Raw genomic sequence first — 16,694 nt, forward strand, 5'->3', positions numbered from 1 at the left:
CCTTTCTGAAGCCAAGCCCTCCTTTGTCCTCTTCTTCATCTGGCATGCTTTTCCTTTGCGCGATGAAAAAAAGAGAGGCAGGTTCTGACAGGTTCTGGCGAACCGGTAGCGGAAATTTTGAGTACCGGCAAATGCCACCTCTAGCTGGCCCCAGAGTCGGGTGGGAATGGGGATTTTGCAGTATCCTTCCCCTGGAGTAGGGAGGGAATGGTCATTTTGTAGTATCCTTCCCCTGGAGTGGGGCAGGAATGGAGATTTTGCAGTATCCTTCCCTTGCCACGCCCACCAAGCCACGCCCACCAAGCCATGGCCATAGAACCGGTAGTAAAAAAATTTGGATTTCACCACTGGGCAGGCCCGATTGTGCAACTAGCATACTTCCCTTCCCCTTCTTTCTTCTTAGTCCCTTTCCTTCCTTCCTTCCTCTCTCCATCCCTCCCTCCCTTTCTAAATTTCCTCCCTCCCTCCCTCCTCTCCTTCCCTCCTTCTTCCCTTCTCTTCGTCCTTCTCCTCCTCTTTCTTTCTTCCTTCTTCCTTCCTTCTCTTTTTTCCCCTTCTCCTTCTTCCTCCTCTTCTTCTGCCTCCTCCTTTTCCCCTTCTCCTTCCCTCCTCCCTCCTCCCTCCCTCCCTCCCTCCCTTCTCCTCCTCCTCTCCACAAACCCCTTTCTTTTCTAACACTGATGATATCACCTAAGTGGATAATGAAATGTCTGCAAGAAAACGACCAAGCCAAGAGAACACCAAGGACCCCAGCTCTCTTCCTCTTTCTTTTCCTCTTCTTCCTCTTCTTTCTTTTCCTCCTCCTCCTCCTCCTCCTCCTCCTCCTCCTCCTCCTTCTCCTCCTCCCCACTCCTAGGGACATACGAGGACATTGGTCTGAGAATTTTAATACAGGCTTGAAGCACTGTTTTCTTTTTTTCAAGAAAACGCTTAACTTCCTCAGTCCCGCCGTCACGAGTTACGATCGTGACCAGCAGGCTCCACTACAGACGTAACTCGAGGTCTACTCGTATTGAGGAGAAGAAGGCCTGAAGTCTGTATTTGGAGGCGATTCGTAGAAACTTAGAGCAGAAGGTCCTTCTGGCGTGCAACATCAGAATATTGTTCCCAGGTAGAAGAATCTCCGGAAAGTTTTTCGAGAGGGAGATGGTCTTTTCCGTCACACCTGAGCCCCATGTTTTAAAACATCCCAGAGCCATTCATAACGCGTGAGCAGATGAGTTTCTGCATATATGGGCACAAAACTTAATTAGGTTTCTCTCTCGCTAGCTTCGGAAGAGGCCCGAGTGTTTTATTTGTTGTTTTAGTTACGGGTGGTGTAAATTTTTTAAAGCTATTTCTCTTTGGGGAGGAATAAGCCCAGGCAGCTTTGGAAATACATCAACAGGAAATTCAAAGAATCTCAGAATTTAGATTCCCCTTTTTTTTGGTGGGGGGTGAGAATCTGAGGAGGGAAAGAGACCAAAAGCTTGAAAAATATATCTTGCTTTGTTGGGATTGTTCTTCCGTCTTTTATTTAAAAAAAAAAAAAAAAAAGGACTCCCGGTAGATTAATAAACAAACTTTTCATGGGTGAGTACTTGATCTTATAAACCGTGAATAATGTGGACTTTCTCTCCTGAATTAAAATAAAGCTGCGTTTTAACCGAAGGAGGGTTTGAAGGCTACGAGGCGAGATCAGGGAAGACGCCTTTTCAAATTTCAGATAGGATATAGGATAAGAGTATGAGAAGGGGACTTTGGAGGTCAAACGCAAGACTCTATGCCCCTCTGGACAAATGGGTGTCCAGTCTGTTCTTGAGTATCTTCAGTGATGGATCACCCACAATTTCTGGAGACCATCCCGCTGCTTAATTCTTCCGTCAGGAAATCCCTCCTTAATTCCAGGTTGCTTCTCTCCTTGATTAGTTTCCTCCCGTTGCTTCTTATCCTGCTTTTTTTTGAATTTTTGGAATACTACCTAGGATGCATAAATATACATTAGAGTATCTTACTGCTCAAGATTACAGTAAGCGTTATTCTAATTAATGGGAGCAAACAGTCGCAGTGCATCCATTTAGAAAACCAGGCATTGGCCGCTTCAAGGTCTTCCTGTTTATTCCTCCACTTTTTGTTTTCTTTTGGTTTTTTGCTCAAGAGAACAGAGTTATGGATGGTACGATCAACAGAAGAAATGGTCCATGCGAGAGAAAGTCAATGGTCCATGATGGAAGAGACCCAAGGCCAGGACCCTCAAAGTCAACAGTAGACTAGCAACCAGTCTTCTAACTCATGTAAAAGTACAGGGAGCCCTTTGACTTACAATCGTTGATTTATGAGCCGTGATGGCGCAGTGGTTAGAGTGCAGTACTGCAGGCTACTTCTGCTGACTGCCTGCAATTTGGCAGATCGAATCTCACCAGGCTCAAGGATGACTCAGCCTTCCATCCTTCCAAGTTGAATAAAATGAGGACCCAGATTGTTCGGGTTAAGAGGCTGACTCTGTAAACTCCTTAGAGAGGGCTGTAAAGCTCTGTAAAGGGGTATATAAGTCTAAATAGTGGAAGGAAGGAAGGAAGGAAGGAAGGAAGGAAGGAAGGGAGGGAGGGAGGGAGGGAGGGAGGGAGGGAAGAAGGAAGGAAGGAAGGAAGGAAGGAAGGAAGGAAAGGAACAAAGGAAGGAAGGAAGGAAGGAAGGAAGGAAGGAAGGAAGGAAGGAAGGAAGGAAGGAAGGAAGGAAGGAGGCGCAGTAGTTAGAATACAGTAACTCACTGCCCACTGCCAGCAGTTTGATCCTGATCGGCTCAAGGTTGACTCAGCCTTCCATCCTTCCAAGGTGGGTAAAATGAGGACCCAGATTTATTTATTTATTTATTTATTGGTTCGATTTATATGCCGCCCTTCTCCGGAGACTCAGGGCGGCTTACAATGCATTAAGCAATAGCCTTCATACTTTTTGTATATACCTGCTTAGTAGGGCTTTTGGGCCCCCCCAAGCGGTGTTCTTTTTTATACAAAGTCAGCTTATTTGCCCCCACAGTCCAGGTCCTCATTTTACCTACCTCGGAAGGATGGAAGGCTGAGTCAACCTTGAGCCTGGTGAGATTTGAACTCGCAATAATTGCAAGCAGCTGGCAGCTAAGTGCTACTGAACAGCACTTTAGTCTGCTGCACCACCAAGGCTCAGATTAATGGGGGCAAGAGGCTGACTCTGTAAACCGCTTAGAGAGGGCTGTAAAAGCACCGTAAAGCAGTATATAAGGGCTATTGCTATGGCTAGTTACAGTTCAAAGTTACAATGGCCCTGAAAAATGACCATTTTTCACACTTACGACTTTTCCAGCATCCAAGTTCCTGCCCAGCTCTGTTATTCTGTCATTCATTACATGGCTGAGAGTTGTCTCTCTTAATAGTATTAATATTACCCTGTTTCCCCGAAAATAAGACCCAACCAGAAAATAAGCCCTAGCGTGATTTTTCAGGATGCTCGTAATATAAGCCCTACCCCCCAAAATAAGCCCCAGTTAAGATTGTCAGCCAGATGGATGCATTTAGTACCGTATTTCCTCCCCAAATAAGACCTAACCAGAAAATAAGCCCTAATGCGTCTTTTGGAGCAAAAATTAATATAACTCCCGGTCTTATTTTTGGGGAAACACGGTATGTGTTTGTTTGTTTGTTTTAAATCATTAGCTTCCTGCAGTCCTCACGTTAATGGAAAACTGGACTGCAAAGCAAAGGAATGAAATCCACTTGTCCTTCCTGACAATGTAGTAGGACTTCCCTCCTTTTTTTCTCATTAAGACTTTTTTTTTTTGGCTGCTCTTACTATCCTTCCTCCTTTAAGATCATTATTAAAAAAAGACGGTGCTGGAATCCGTCTCTATCTTGGAAGCTCCATTTGCCTGAAATTGTGTGTTTCCATTCCTTAGCATTCGTCAGGTTTTACTATTTTCCAGTTCTCTGTTTTTTTCCATCCTCGATCTTAATGGAGGGAGGAACAATTAAAATTTACGAGCTGGATGATGTCGGAAGGAAACTGGATTTCGTTTTCACCTCCGCCTGCCGTGGAACCGACAGCTCAGGATGGCAAGTTGGTGGTTTAAAGGGCTTCATTTGTCTGATAATAAGACCAAATCCCTCACAAGGCTTGCTTAGAATGGATCTTCTGTGGAATGTCTGATTCATACAACAACATGGCAGAGATGTAGGTTGGGGTGGGAGGAAGGAAAGCTTTGAGTTTACAGAGAGTAATCTCCTCATTAGAACGCAGAAGGTAAGATTATAAGGCTGGAAGTCACCTCGGAGGTGAAGGCTTTGGAAGCCATATTAGCACCGGAAGCTTCCAGGCTGCCAGCTTCTTGTGTGTGGGGAAAGTAAGAGGGGGGATTTAGTAGAGGGAATGTAGACAAAATAACATTCTTCTTTTCAAGGTCATGGCAGTCCGGCATCTGGAGAAAGAGTGGTCGGAGTGGTGTCTCGAGATGGGACGGATGACGATCGGACCATGTGATGGACTGATGGGTGCAAGGGATGGATTTGGGGGTTTTGATTTACTGAGGAAAAACCCGCAACTCTCAGATTCGGGTTTTCCCAGATGTGCGAGTATACTTACTCTAATAAATGGAACTTTGAGAAAATGCTTGCCTCGGAGTTTTTAATTGGCGTTGGGTCGTTCTGGAACGCTGACAGGAGGTCTTCTAGTCCAACCTTCTGTTCAAGGCAGGAGCTGTATACCATTCCAGTCCAAAGGTTGTCCAGTATTTTTGAAGGCCTCCACTGATGGAGCACCCACAACTTCTGAAGGTCAACTGTTCCATTGATTAATTGTTCTTACGATCTGGAAATTTCTCCTCTTAGTTTTTCGGTTGGATTTCTCTTTAATGAACTTCCACTCATCGCTTCCTGTCCTGCCTTCAAATATTTTGGAGCAGCGGTTGTCAACTGGTGGTCCGTGGACCACTGGTGGTTCAGGAGAAAATTTTGGTGGTCCGCAGAAAAATTATTTGCATTTTTTTTATATTGCACTAAATCAGGGGTCCTCAAACTACGGCCCCTGGGCCGGATACGTGCAATGAACATTTGTGTTGCTGCAGAGAGTCTCCCCCTTCGGGGTCTTTTTGTGCAGGTTGGAGGGGGGCAGAAATTCTGACTTGGGGTCTGCTCCAGCCTCCTGATGTGGGACTTTGGGCGAAGGCTGGAGGGAAGAGCCACTGGTGGCAAAGAGCCGGAGGGCCTCGTTCCAGTGGGACTGCATTATGGCCTGGAACTGGCTGACCATCTCAACTGGCTGAGCCTCCAGGCGCCAGTACCTGGCCTTGCATTCCTGCAGGTCTTCCCTCTGCTTGGAAAGCTTATGCTCGTAGTCCTCAGTGAGGTGCTTCTGCTGAGCCTCCTTCTTGGCTAGATCCAATTTGAACTGAGCCAGCTGTTTTGCCAACTCTTTCTCGTGGTGGCTGCTTAGCTCCAGCAACTGTGTCCTGTTGGGGCCCTAAGGAGCCTGGGCAGGGAGGCGAGGAGTGGCTGGCAGGGGAGAGGCGAGTAGAGGCCGGCGTGGCGCCCCTCGACGCAAGTGACACTGAGTTGGCCATTGAGTTGGCCATGCCCAGCCGATCATTAGGCAGATCATATTAGTGGTCCATGGGATTTAAAATTATGAATTTAGTGGTCCCTGAGGTCCGAAAGGTTGGGGGCACCTATTTTGGAGAACAAGTCATCTCTCTCTACTCTGTGAGAGCTCCTCAAGTAGTGGAAGACAGTCATCATGCCCTCCCTAGTCCTTCTCTTCAAATAGGCTGGACATTCCTAGTTCCCTCAACCACACATCCTATGATTTAGCCTCCAGAAGATCCTTTACCATCACAGTTGTTCTTCTCTAGACTCTTTCTAGGATCTCAACATCTTTTTTTTCTACGACCGAAGCCTGCCTATAAAGGAGAAAGGGAAGAGAGAGACTAGGAAAACTCACAATGAAGTGTAGATAAATCTATTTCATGACCGAAAAACACATATAGCAACAGGCACCCGACGGTCCTTTTTATGTGTCCACAAATGAAATCATCTGGATTTGAGGTGGACCTTTTCTTGCAAGGGATGTTCTGGTGAATTTGGGCCACTTCGGACGTTGCCGTGGTGGCTTTTCAGAGATCACCTTTCTGTGACCCACAGGACACCATAGGAAATGACCCTTCCCAGGGGTGATGCTCCACCTCTAAGTCCTCTTCCTGTTTTGATGTCCCATCTCTAAATAGCTAAGGGTTCAAGGTCTGAGGGCTTCCTTCAAGGACCGTTGCAGGAACAAGGACCTTCCTTTTGTTTGTCTCATTAATCAAGAGGCCGGCAATGGATTGGCCAGGTCACCGAGTACAAGGAAGTCCACTTCAAAATAGCATGGCTTTCAGAATGACGGAGAGCTAACCGTCTCTTTACAGAGAGTCCTCGACTTACGACTACAATTGAGCCCCCAATTTCTGTTGCTAAGTGAGGCTGTTAGGAAGATGTGTGTTTTGTCCCATTTTACCTTCCTTCCTTCCTTCCTTCCTTCCTTCCTTCCTTCCTTCCTTCCTTCCTTCCTTCCTCACAGAGCCACGGTGGTGCAGTGGTTAAGAGTGCAGTACTGCAGTACTACCTCTGCTGATCACCAGCTGCCAGAAGTTTGGCAGTTCAAATTTCACCAGGCTCAAGGTTGACTCAGCCTTCCGTCCTTCCGAGGTGGGTAAAATGAGGACCCAGATCGTTGGGGGCAAGAGGCTGAATCTGTAAACCACTTAGAGAGGGCTGTAAAAGGATTGCGAAGTGGTATATAAGTCTAAGTGCTGTTGCTATTGTTCCTTCCTTCCTTCCTTCCTTCCTTCCTTCCTTCCTTCCTTTCCTTCTTTCCTTCCTTCCTTTCTTCATTCCTTCGTGGTGCAGTGGTTAGAATGCAGTATTGCAGGCTGACTCTGCCAACTACCAGCAGTTCAATTCTCACCAGCTCAAGGTGGACTCAGCCTTCCATCCTTCCGAGGTGGGTAAAATGAGGACCCAGATGGTTGGGGGCAAGAGGCTGAATCTGTAAACCACTTAGAGAGGGCTGTAAAAGGACTGCAAAGTGGTATATAAGTCTAAGTGCTATTGCTATTGTTCCTTCCTTCCTTCCTTCCTTCCTTCCTTCCTTCCTTCCTTCCTTCCTTCCTTTCCTTCTTTCCTTCCTTCCTTCCTTCTTTCCTTCCTTCCTTTCCTTCTTTCCTTCCTTCCTTCCTTCCTTCCTTCCTTCCTTGGTGCAGTGGTTAGAATGCAGTATTGCAGGCTGACTCTGCCAACTACCAGCAGTTCAATTCTCACCAACTCAAGGTGGACTCAGCCTTCCATCCTTCCGAGGTCATTAAAACGAGGACCAAGATGGTTGGGGGCAAGAGGCTGACTCTGTAAACTGTTTAGAGAGAACTGTAAAAGGACTGCGAAGTGGTATATAAGTCTAAGTGCTACTGCTATTCTCATTTCCTTCCTTCCTTCCTTCCTTCCTTCCTTCCTTCCTTCCTCTCTCTTCCTTCCACATGTCAAGGGAAAATGCTTTAGACTGAAATTTTAGATGGGAGTTTTCGATACAGAGGGCCTTGGAGATGCTGAAGGAAGCTGAACTCTAGGCATCCTTCTCCTAGGGAGCCTGTTTGACTGGGGTGAACACGCTGGGACTGGGTTCTGGATTCTTTAGACCCACATTTGGGTTCTGTTCAAACCTCTGAACAAATCCATTTGCGTCCTTCTTTTCAAGGAGAGGAGACATTATTGGAACAGAGCTCTCTCTCTTTTTTTAATGGAACCCACAAGAGACGATAGAAACAGAGTAGATGAAATTGAAAGGAGGGTAAACAACCCAAAATACATGCTGGATTAGACACCCACCATCATCACTACCACCTCCAACCCCATCAAAGAGCAGCAGCAATCAAGGTTTAATAGCAATTCACAGGTTCTTCAGGAAAGTTTTTTTGAAGCGTACTTACAATCAGCAACATATACTTGAAACCCATCTACTTTAGCCAACGTGGTTTATTGTCAGGGATGATGGGAGCTAGTTAGAAAGAGTTATGAACTTTGGAAGACTCCATAGCTCATCTACTTTAGCCAACGTGGCTTATTGTCAGGATGATGGGAGTTAGCCAGGGTCTTCTTGAACTTTGGAAGGCTCCATAACCAATCTACTTTAGCCAACATGATTTACTGTCAGGGATGGTGGGAGCTAGCTAGGGCCCCAATGAACTTTGGAAGACTCCAAAGCCCATCTACTTTAGCCAACATGATTTACTGTCAGGGATGGTGGGAGCTAGCTAGAAGAGTTATGAACTTTGGAAGACTCCAAAGTCCATCTACTTTAGCCAATGTGACTCATTGTCAGGGATGATGTTAGCTAGCTAAAAGAGTTATGAACTTTGGGAGACTCCAAAGCCCATCTACTTTAGCCAACATGATTTACTGTCAGGGATGGTGGGAGCTAGCTAGGGCTCTGATGAACGTTGGAAGCCTCCAAAGCCCATCTACTTTAGCCAACATGGCTTATTGTCAGGATGATGGGAGTTAGTCAGGGTCTTTCTGAACTTTGGAAGACTCCAAAGCCCATCTACTTTAGCCAATGTGACTCATTGTCAGGGATGATGTTAGCTAGCTAAAAGAGTTATGAACTTTGGGAGACTCCAAAGCCCATCTACTTTAGCCAACATGATTTACTGTCAGGGATGAAGGGAGCTAGCTAAAAGTTATGAACTTTGGGAGACTCCAAAGCCCATCTACCTTAGCCAACATGGCTTGTCAGGATGATGGGAGTTAGCCAGGGTCTTCCTGAACTTTGGAAGACTCCAAAGCCCATCTACTTTAGCCAACATGGCTTATTGTCAGGATAATGGGAGCTAGCCAGGACTCTTCCTGAACTTTGGGAGACTCCAAAGCCCATCGACTTTAGCCAACATGGTTTACTGTCAGGGATGGCGGGGGCTAGCTAGGGCCTTGGCATTTCTTCTTTGGCAGAATTTCCTGGCCGGCCTCCGTTTCTCCAGCCTGACCTTGATGGATAGCCAACTCCTTCATAAGGGGAGAAGAAATCCCATCCACGTTTGATCTCATGAAAGGAAAAAGTTTTATTCATGGTTCCAGACTACATAGAACTATCACAAGGGAAGACTTCAGTTCAGGGTGTAATCCAGTTAGAAAGTAACACCAAACGGTTTAATACAATTAGAATCACTGCCACTTTTTTTTGTTTTTTTGTTTTTTTGCAATTCAGCCAATCAGCTTCAGAATCACATACTATATAAAAGAGGGGGGAAAAAAATTAAGAAAGAAAGAAGGAAAGAAAAAAAAAAGAAAGAAAGAAAAATTAAACGGCACCCACCCACCCCTTTCCCTAATTATACAGGGTGAAATATATTGAATATCAAGAACGCGATCTCCTTTACAATCCATTATCGGCTTCAGTTTTTGTTTTTTTTCTCTTCTTCTTTCTTCTTCTTCTTCTTTCGCGTGAATTAAGATCGTAACAGGATGAAAGAACATTCAAAATGTTTCTCCGTATTTACAAACAGTTTGACTGCTTAGCGTCGAAACTCAAAATTTCTATTTCAAAGCTTCAAAGGGTGTCCGGGTGGTTTTTTTTTTTAATATATATATATATATATATATATGTATATATATATTTATATTTATATATAGAATCAGGTTCTTTTTTTCTTTTTTCAAAAGTCATCAACGCAACCTGGAATTTTTTTTTTCTTCTTTTTTCTTTTTTTCCTTTTTTTTTTTTTTAAAAAAAAACGTTTTCTTTTTCCTTATTATTTAAAAGATTACAATGTACAGTTACATGGAGGAAAGAATTGAAAAGAGTTGGTTACAAGATGGTAAAAAATAAACGGTCGAAAAATAAAGGAGGGAAGAGATTAAAGAGGAAGGGGGGGAAAAGAAAGAAAGTACAGCGTGAGTATTGTTTAGAGCAGGCTTCCTCAACCCAGCACCCTCTGGGTGTGTTGGACTACAATTCCCATCAGCCCCAGAAGAAAGACGTGGCTGACCAGTGATGGTGACAGCTGATCGGTCTACGACATCGTGAGAATCCCAGGTTGAAGGAAGGCTGGTTTAGAGGTAGTAGTGAGCACTCTAAGCTAAAGAATGATTCTATTGGTTCGCATGAGTTCGCATGAGGTAATAAAGCTGTGTTTTGATTGGTGAGATGTATAAATATTCTTTTTAGCTACACTATGTACAACACTCCGGAGAACAGTGCCCCCAATCAGCCAACGCGAAGGAGCGGTGGCCAAAACCTCGGCGGATGCAACTCAACGTGGACTTGGCAACCGGGTTTATATATATATATATATATATGTATAGATGTAGATATATATATATTTGCAAATGTCAAAAGCCAGTGTCTCCGCCTCGCACGGATTGTCTGTGCCGGACGACGCACCAGGAGGAGAAGAGGACTGTGCTATCTTCGGTTGCGAAGGTTCAAAAGGAATAAAACAACCCTCGGTGGAAAAGAGAGAGCCCCGACAAATATCAGCAGAAAAGCAAGGAAGCGTTGAGAAAAAAAAAAAAAAAAAAACACAGTTTCGCCCCGCTCTGAAAAACTGGGCACAACTAAAGGTTGGCCAACTCCCTTCCAATGGCGGTGGAAATTGGGTGGAGGGTGAATAAGTCTCCCAGCTTTTCTCCCCACCCAGCCACTCACCCGTCACCAGCTCAGCCTGGTGCGGATAAAACTTGAGTTTATTCTTAAGGATAAAGTCTTCCGATGACCTCTTCAAGCCAAGAAGCCAATAACCAGAAGGCGGCCATCTTTTTAAGAATCCGCTGGAGGGCAACAAAACCATGCGCCATCTTGGCCCCTCAGCTGGATAAAGTGCTTGGTGGTTTATTTTTATTTTATGTTTTGTTTTCCTTAATATGGAGTGAGGGCGCACCTCTCGGCGAGTTTGAAGTACAAAGGTTTAAAATCACACCTTCCGGAGAGGGTGGGGTGTGTGAAAAAAAAGGGAGCCCAAATTTTGCTGTCCGACAAGGTGGTGCAGGAAAAAGAAAAAGGGTTCTCCGTGATGGGCTGAGAAAAAATTTCTTTTGGGGTGGGTTTTTTTTTCCCCTCTTTTTTTCTTGTCTTTCCCTTCTGGGATGACGGACGAACGGAGAAGGCATCTCAGCGCATTGCGGGGCAAGGAGGGGAAGAGGGAGTAGTGGGGTGGAGAGAGGAAAGACTTGTTGGGAGATTAGTTAGAGGTATCGGAGTGCACGCTTCCCGGCCCTTCTGTTGGAGAAGTCACAGAAGATGGAGTGGTCGCGTCCTGCCAGCCTCCATTTGCCTGGAGAAAGGAAGAAAGAAAGAAAAGGGAGTCAGGAGAATGGATGTAGCATCACTTGGGGAATCCTTGGCAATTCACAAGGAACTGGGGTATAGCTAGTTTAAGGAAAAGAAGGACCAGGGATGACACGAAAGCATCTTCCAATATCTGAGGGGCTGCCACAAAGGGGCTCAACCTATTCTCAACGGATGGAAACTGATCAAGGAGAGGATCAACCTAGAACTAAGGAGGAATTTCCTGACAGTTGAGGACAATGAATCCGTGGAGTCAAAAGGAATCCAATCTTCTTGGAGCGTTTCACCAAAATTTTCTTCTCCTTAGGAATAAAATAAAGTTTGTGGGGTCCTCGGTGCTCTCTGAGCAGGGGTTGTTTTCTTGCAGACGTTTCATGACCCAACTGTGTAACATCATCAGTGCTGGAAGAGAGTGGGACTTTCTGTTTATATACAGAAGCTCTGAGCTTGGTGGTTTTCTTGCAGGAGAGAGGGGGAAGAAAATGGGAAGGGAAGGGAAGGGAGGGAGGGAGGGAGGGAGGGAAGGAAGGAAGGAAGGAAGAGGCTTATCAGAATAACTGCCAATTCTTGACCTTGCAAATGGATTTTGTAAAAGGAAAATGAGCGGCCAAGTTTTCTCTCCTGTCCTTTAAGATTGTTCCAGGGGGTCTGTCTCTCCCCCACTTCCCACCCACCCCCAATCCGATCCATGCCACCTCCCCTGGCCTGCTTGTCTCTTTCCTTTTGCTCTTTTTCTTTTCTTTTCCTTTCTCCTTTCTTCCTCTCCCTTTCCTTTCCCTTCCTCCCTCTTCCTCTTTCTTTTCTTTTTTCTTTCTTCCTCGCCCTTTCCTTTCCTTTCCCTCCCTCTCTCTTTTCTTTTTTTCTTTCTTCCTCTCCATTTCCTTTTCTTTCCCTCCCTCCCACTTCCTTTTTCTTTCTCCTTTCTTCCTCTCCCTTTCCTTTCCTTCCCCTCCCTCCCTCTTTTCTTTTTTCTTTCTTCCTCTCCATTTCCTCTCCTTTCCCTCCCTCCCACTTTCTTTTTCTTTCTTCTTTCTTCCTCTCCCTTTCCTTTCCCTCCCTCCCTCCTTTTTTTTCTTTCTTCCTCTCCATTTCTTCTTCTTTCCCTCTCTCCCACTTTCTTTTCTTTCTCCTTTCTTCCTCTCCCTTTCCTTTCCTTTCCCTCCCTCCCTCCTTTTTTCTTTCTTCCTCTCCATTTCCTCTCCTTTCCCTCCCTCCCTCCTTTTCTTTTTTCTCCTTTCTTCCTCTCCCTCTCTTGTTCTTTTTTTTTCTCCTTTCTGCCTCTCCCTTTCCCTCTCCCTTTCTTTTTTCTCTCTCTCCTTTTGTCCTCTCCCTCTCTTTTCTCCTTCCTTCCATCCATTCTAAGGAGATGTTACCCCACTGAGTTGTGAGCTCTCCATCCAGCTCTCCAGAAACTTGGCTTTTTATGGGCTCTCCTTTCCGAGCCACGAAGCAGAGGCAAAGAGAGCTGCGACCCACAGGAAATTAAATCCTAAATTTAAATTTAATTTCAGGAAGCCCTAAAAACATGGCTTTGTCAGCAGGCCTAAGGACCGCAAATGGAAATAGGAATCAGTCAAGTGGTTATAATTTCATTGTACTGTTGCTGCCACAGGGGGGGTGGGAGGGTGTTGGGGTAGGTCCCCCCCCCCATTTTGAACAGTTTTATTTTATGATGGATTTTTAAAACATTTTTACACGTTGTAAGCCAGCCGGAGTCACCTATGTGAGAGTTGCACGGCTCCGGAGTATAAATTTGTTTAATAAGTAAATAATAAAATAAACCGTGATTGTACAAGGATGGTGGGGCTGAGAAAGCCAGACAGGGAAGATAAAACGAGCGTTTCAGGAAACAAACCGATGCATTTGGGGTGAACGAAACAGCAACTGGAATCTTTTTTTTTTTTTTTTATTGCAAAAGTTTTACAATTACATTTTCACCCCTTTCCCCCCCCCCACCTCCCCACAGCAACTGGAATCTTAACGTGTCTCTCGACTGGCAAAAGTTTAAAATAAATCAGCGCGGGGTGTGTTTTTTTTCTCTCTCTCTCTTTCCAATCAATTCAGATGTTCTTTTTCTTTTTTAAATTCCTCTCTGGTAGCGAAGAGCTGAGGGTGGAAAATATATATATATCTATTGAGCCTAGAGATTCACGTCTAAAGATATTCCATCCGAAGTCTACATCGTAGCCTCTTTATCCAAATTTATAAACACGAAGGTACAATATTTTTACTCGGCTTGGCAGCCAGGAGAGAGAGAGCTCTGTCAGCTAGGATTTCTTCAGCCTCCCCTCCTTTCCTTCCTTCCTTCCTTCTCTCCTTCCCTCCCTGCCCCAAATAAATTAATCCTTACACTGGTGGTTGGAGATTATGGAGTGTATAATACAGCGGTGCCTTATCAGACCTCATCAGCCAAGATGGAAATTCACATCCCCGCCAAAAAAATAAAAAAATAAAAATAAAAATACAACCACCCCCAAAAACGCTGCTAGCTATCAACCGCTTTCATATTTTATCACGCTGATAAGGATATCGCAAATTCTCTGAAGCATTTCAAAACACTTAAATGCAAAGAGAGAGAGAGAGAGAGAAAGAGAGAGAGAGAAACAGCAACTAAACGGTTTTTTATATGGTTTGTTGTGGGTGATTATGTGTTATTTATTTAAAAAAAAACCCATAAAACTCAACCCCCAAAAAGAAAGATATGACATTTCCAGTGGTGGGGAGGGAGGGTGGGGAAGGGGGAGGAGAAGGAGGAGAGGGGAGGAAAAAAAAAAGATTTGAGTGTTTAATGGGATTTTCCCCAACCTCCCTCTCCAGCGAATGTTTTCAATCGCTTTGAAAATCATTGATATTTGCTCCGCCGGCGAGTGGGAAGCTGGAAAGGAGGAAGAGGAGGGAAGGGGGAAAATATTTCCGAATACTGCTCAGATGCAGAATTCTGCTGGAGATGCTACTCCGTCCTGGCTCTTTGGAACTCTTATTTTCGCACGCTACCCTGTCACTGATGATGTTAGCTAGTTGGGTCATGGAACGTCTACAAGAAAGCAAGCAAGCTCAGAGAGCATTAAGGACCTCGCAGTTTTTCTTCCTCTTCCCCCTCCTTCTCCTCTCCTCCACCACCTCTTCCTCCTCCTTCGCTCCATAAACCCCACTTCCTTTTAGCACTGATGATGTTATCTAGTTGGGTCATGAGATGTCTGCAAGAAAACAAGCAAGCTCAGAGAGCATCAGGGACCTCACGGTTCTCCTCCTCCTCCTCCGCTTCCACAAACCCTTCCTTTGAGCACTGATGATGTTAGCTAGTTAGGTAATGAAACGTCAATCGTGCTCAGAGAGCCCCAAGGATCCCTCATTTCAACCCTAAACTACAAAACATTCTCCGGAAGGACCAACATGACTTACAGCCATAAGTCCAGTTTCAATTATAGTCGTAAGTTGAGAACTACCTGTACCACAAGATACAGAATCGGTAGAATAAGCGTCTCTTGGGCTTTATACCTAAAAGTTGTATCCTCCTCCTCCTCCTCCTCCTCCTATATTTCCGTAATCAAATGGACTAATTCTAAGCATAGTAAATAACTTTAGTAACATCCAGAACGGTAACACAGCTTATACCGGTAGTCCTCGACTTATGACCCCCAGTTAAGTCCAAAATGTCTATTGCTAAGCGAGACAGTTGTTAAGTGAGTTTTGCCTCGTTTTAAGACCTTTCTTGCCACCATTGTTAAGTGAATCCCTGCAGTTGTTAAGTGAGTCACATGATTGTTAAGTGAATCTGGCTTCCTCGTTGGCTTGGCTTGGCTTGAAGGAGGGGAGTGGTCCTTATTTGGCGACAACACGCAGAGAGCTATCGGCTTCAATGCTGAGTTTCACGGTGGTCCCTGACGGTGTTTTTATGCCAAACCAGGGGTGAAATTCAGCCGGTTCGATCCGAACTGGTAGCGGCGGCTGCGGGAGGCTCCGCCCACCCACGCGGACGTCATCACGTCCCTTGACGTGACGATTTTCCGCCTCTGCGCATGCGTAAGAAGGCTTTGCGAATGGGCCCCTCCGCGCCCGTCCGCACATTTGCGAACCGGTAGGGAAAGTAAGTGAATTTCACCCCGGGACAAATGTCGCCTAGAATTTTTAGAATCAGGCAGCAAGGAAATCACAATCGGTAAACAATCCACACAGAAGTGACTTTTCATGAGGCAACTGGAGTTTCTGGTTAGTTAGAAAGCCCAGTGGCTCTTGGAAAAGCTGAGGACAAGCATGACCTGGATGACTGAGTATCTCCATAGGTGAAGGTAAAGGTTCCCCTCGCACATCTGTGCTAGTCGTTCCCGACTCTAGGGGGCGGTGCTCATCTCCGTTTCGAAGCCGAAGAACCAGACGTCTCCGTGGTCATGTGGCCGGCATGACTCAACGCCAAAGGCGCACGGAACGCTGTTACCTTCCCACCAAAGGGGGTCCCTATTTTTCTACTTGCATTTTTTACCCGCTTTCGAACTGCTAGGTTGGCAGAAGCTGGGACATGTCACGGGAGCTCACCCCGTTACGCGGCGCCAGGGATTCGAACCACTGAACTGCCGACCTTTCGATCGACAAGCTCAGCGTCTTAGCCGCGTCCCTTAGAGAATCTCCATAGACAACCTGCAAAGAATCAAAATTCAGCCTGTAGCTGGTCCTTCCGTAAAGGAAAATTATGGTCGGTAGTTTCCGATGCTACCATCATTTATTTTTTTAACTGGAAAAGGAAATTTGTGTGTGTATGTGTGTGAGAGAGAGAGATATTAATGCCTCTTGTGTGTTTGTGTGTGTTTAAAAACACAAAGCCTTTAATGGACCCGTCCTGACAGTAGCTCCTCCAACCCGCCACTCAGCCTCGTCTCCTTTTGCTTATCAATAACAAGGACAGATAACCTTTCTACCCCCAAAGTGACAGCTTTCCTCCCCCCACACCCCCAAAATGGGGAGACAAGGACGGATTCATTACCGGCAACAGCGAAGAAGGACGAGCTGACCTCAGCTGCAGAAAAACCAGGCCAGAGAAATTTCTCCCGGGAGCTTTCTAAGGCAAGACGCAACCACCAAACTTTATTCTTCGGTTTCCCGTCCTTCGGATTGCTTTCCTACACAAGCGCTCTCGAGATCACCAGTCACGTCCTTCTCCATCTCTAGGTTGAGGCCTCCATTTTCCCTGCCAGAAGATGCTCGTTTCGGACCAGCTACCCTGTTTCCCCCAAAATAAGACATCCCCTGATAATAAGCCCAATCGGGCTTTTGAGCACATGGCAATAAGGCCAAGCGTTTATTTCAGGGTTCAAAAAAATATAAGACAGGATCTTATTTTGGGGGACACATGGTATCTATCATATTTATCTATCTATCTATGT

At 45.4% G+C, this 16,694-nt stretch overlaps 1 protein-coding gene across 3 annotated transcripts in view; it reads right to left on the reverse strand.

Annotated features, from left to right (window-relative positions):
• Window positions 1–10,699: 10,699 nt before the first annotated feature.
• PBX3 (PBX homeobox 3) overlaps window positions 10,700–16,694 on the reverse strand; it is a 160,459-nt gene continuing 154,464 nt past the window's right edge. For 2 of the 3 annotated variants that reach the window (XM_087879940.1, XM_087879941.1), the window contains exon 9: window positions 10,841–11,302. In XM_087879940.1, the coding sequence (XP_087736066.1) occupies window positions 11,210–11,302 (93 nt within the window). In that variant the 3' untranslated portion in view covers window positions 10,841–11,209. Of the gene's footprint in view, window positions 11,303–16,694 lie in introns of all 3 variants that reach the window. The other variant, XM_087879942.1, reaches the window with a different exon arrangement.

The sequence above is a fragment of the Pantherophis guttatus genome, chromosome 16 (genome assembly GCF_059756535.1).
Source record: "Pantherophis guttatus breed Tessera chromosome 16, ASM5975653v1, whole genome shotgun sequence".
Taxonomy (NCBI): Eukaryota; Metazoa; Chordata; class Lepidosauria; order Squamata; family Colubridae; genus Pantherophis; species Pantherophis guttatus.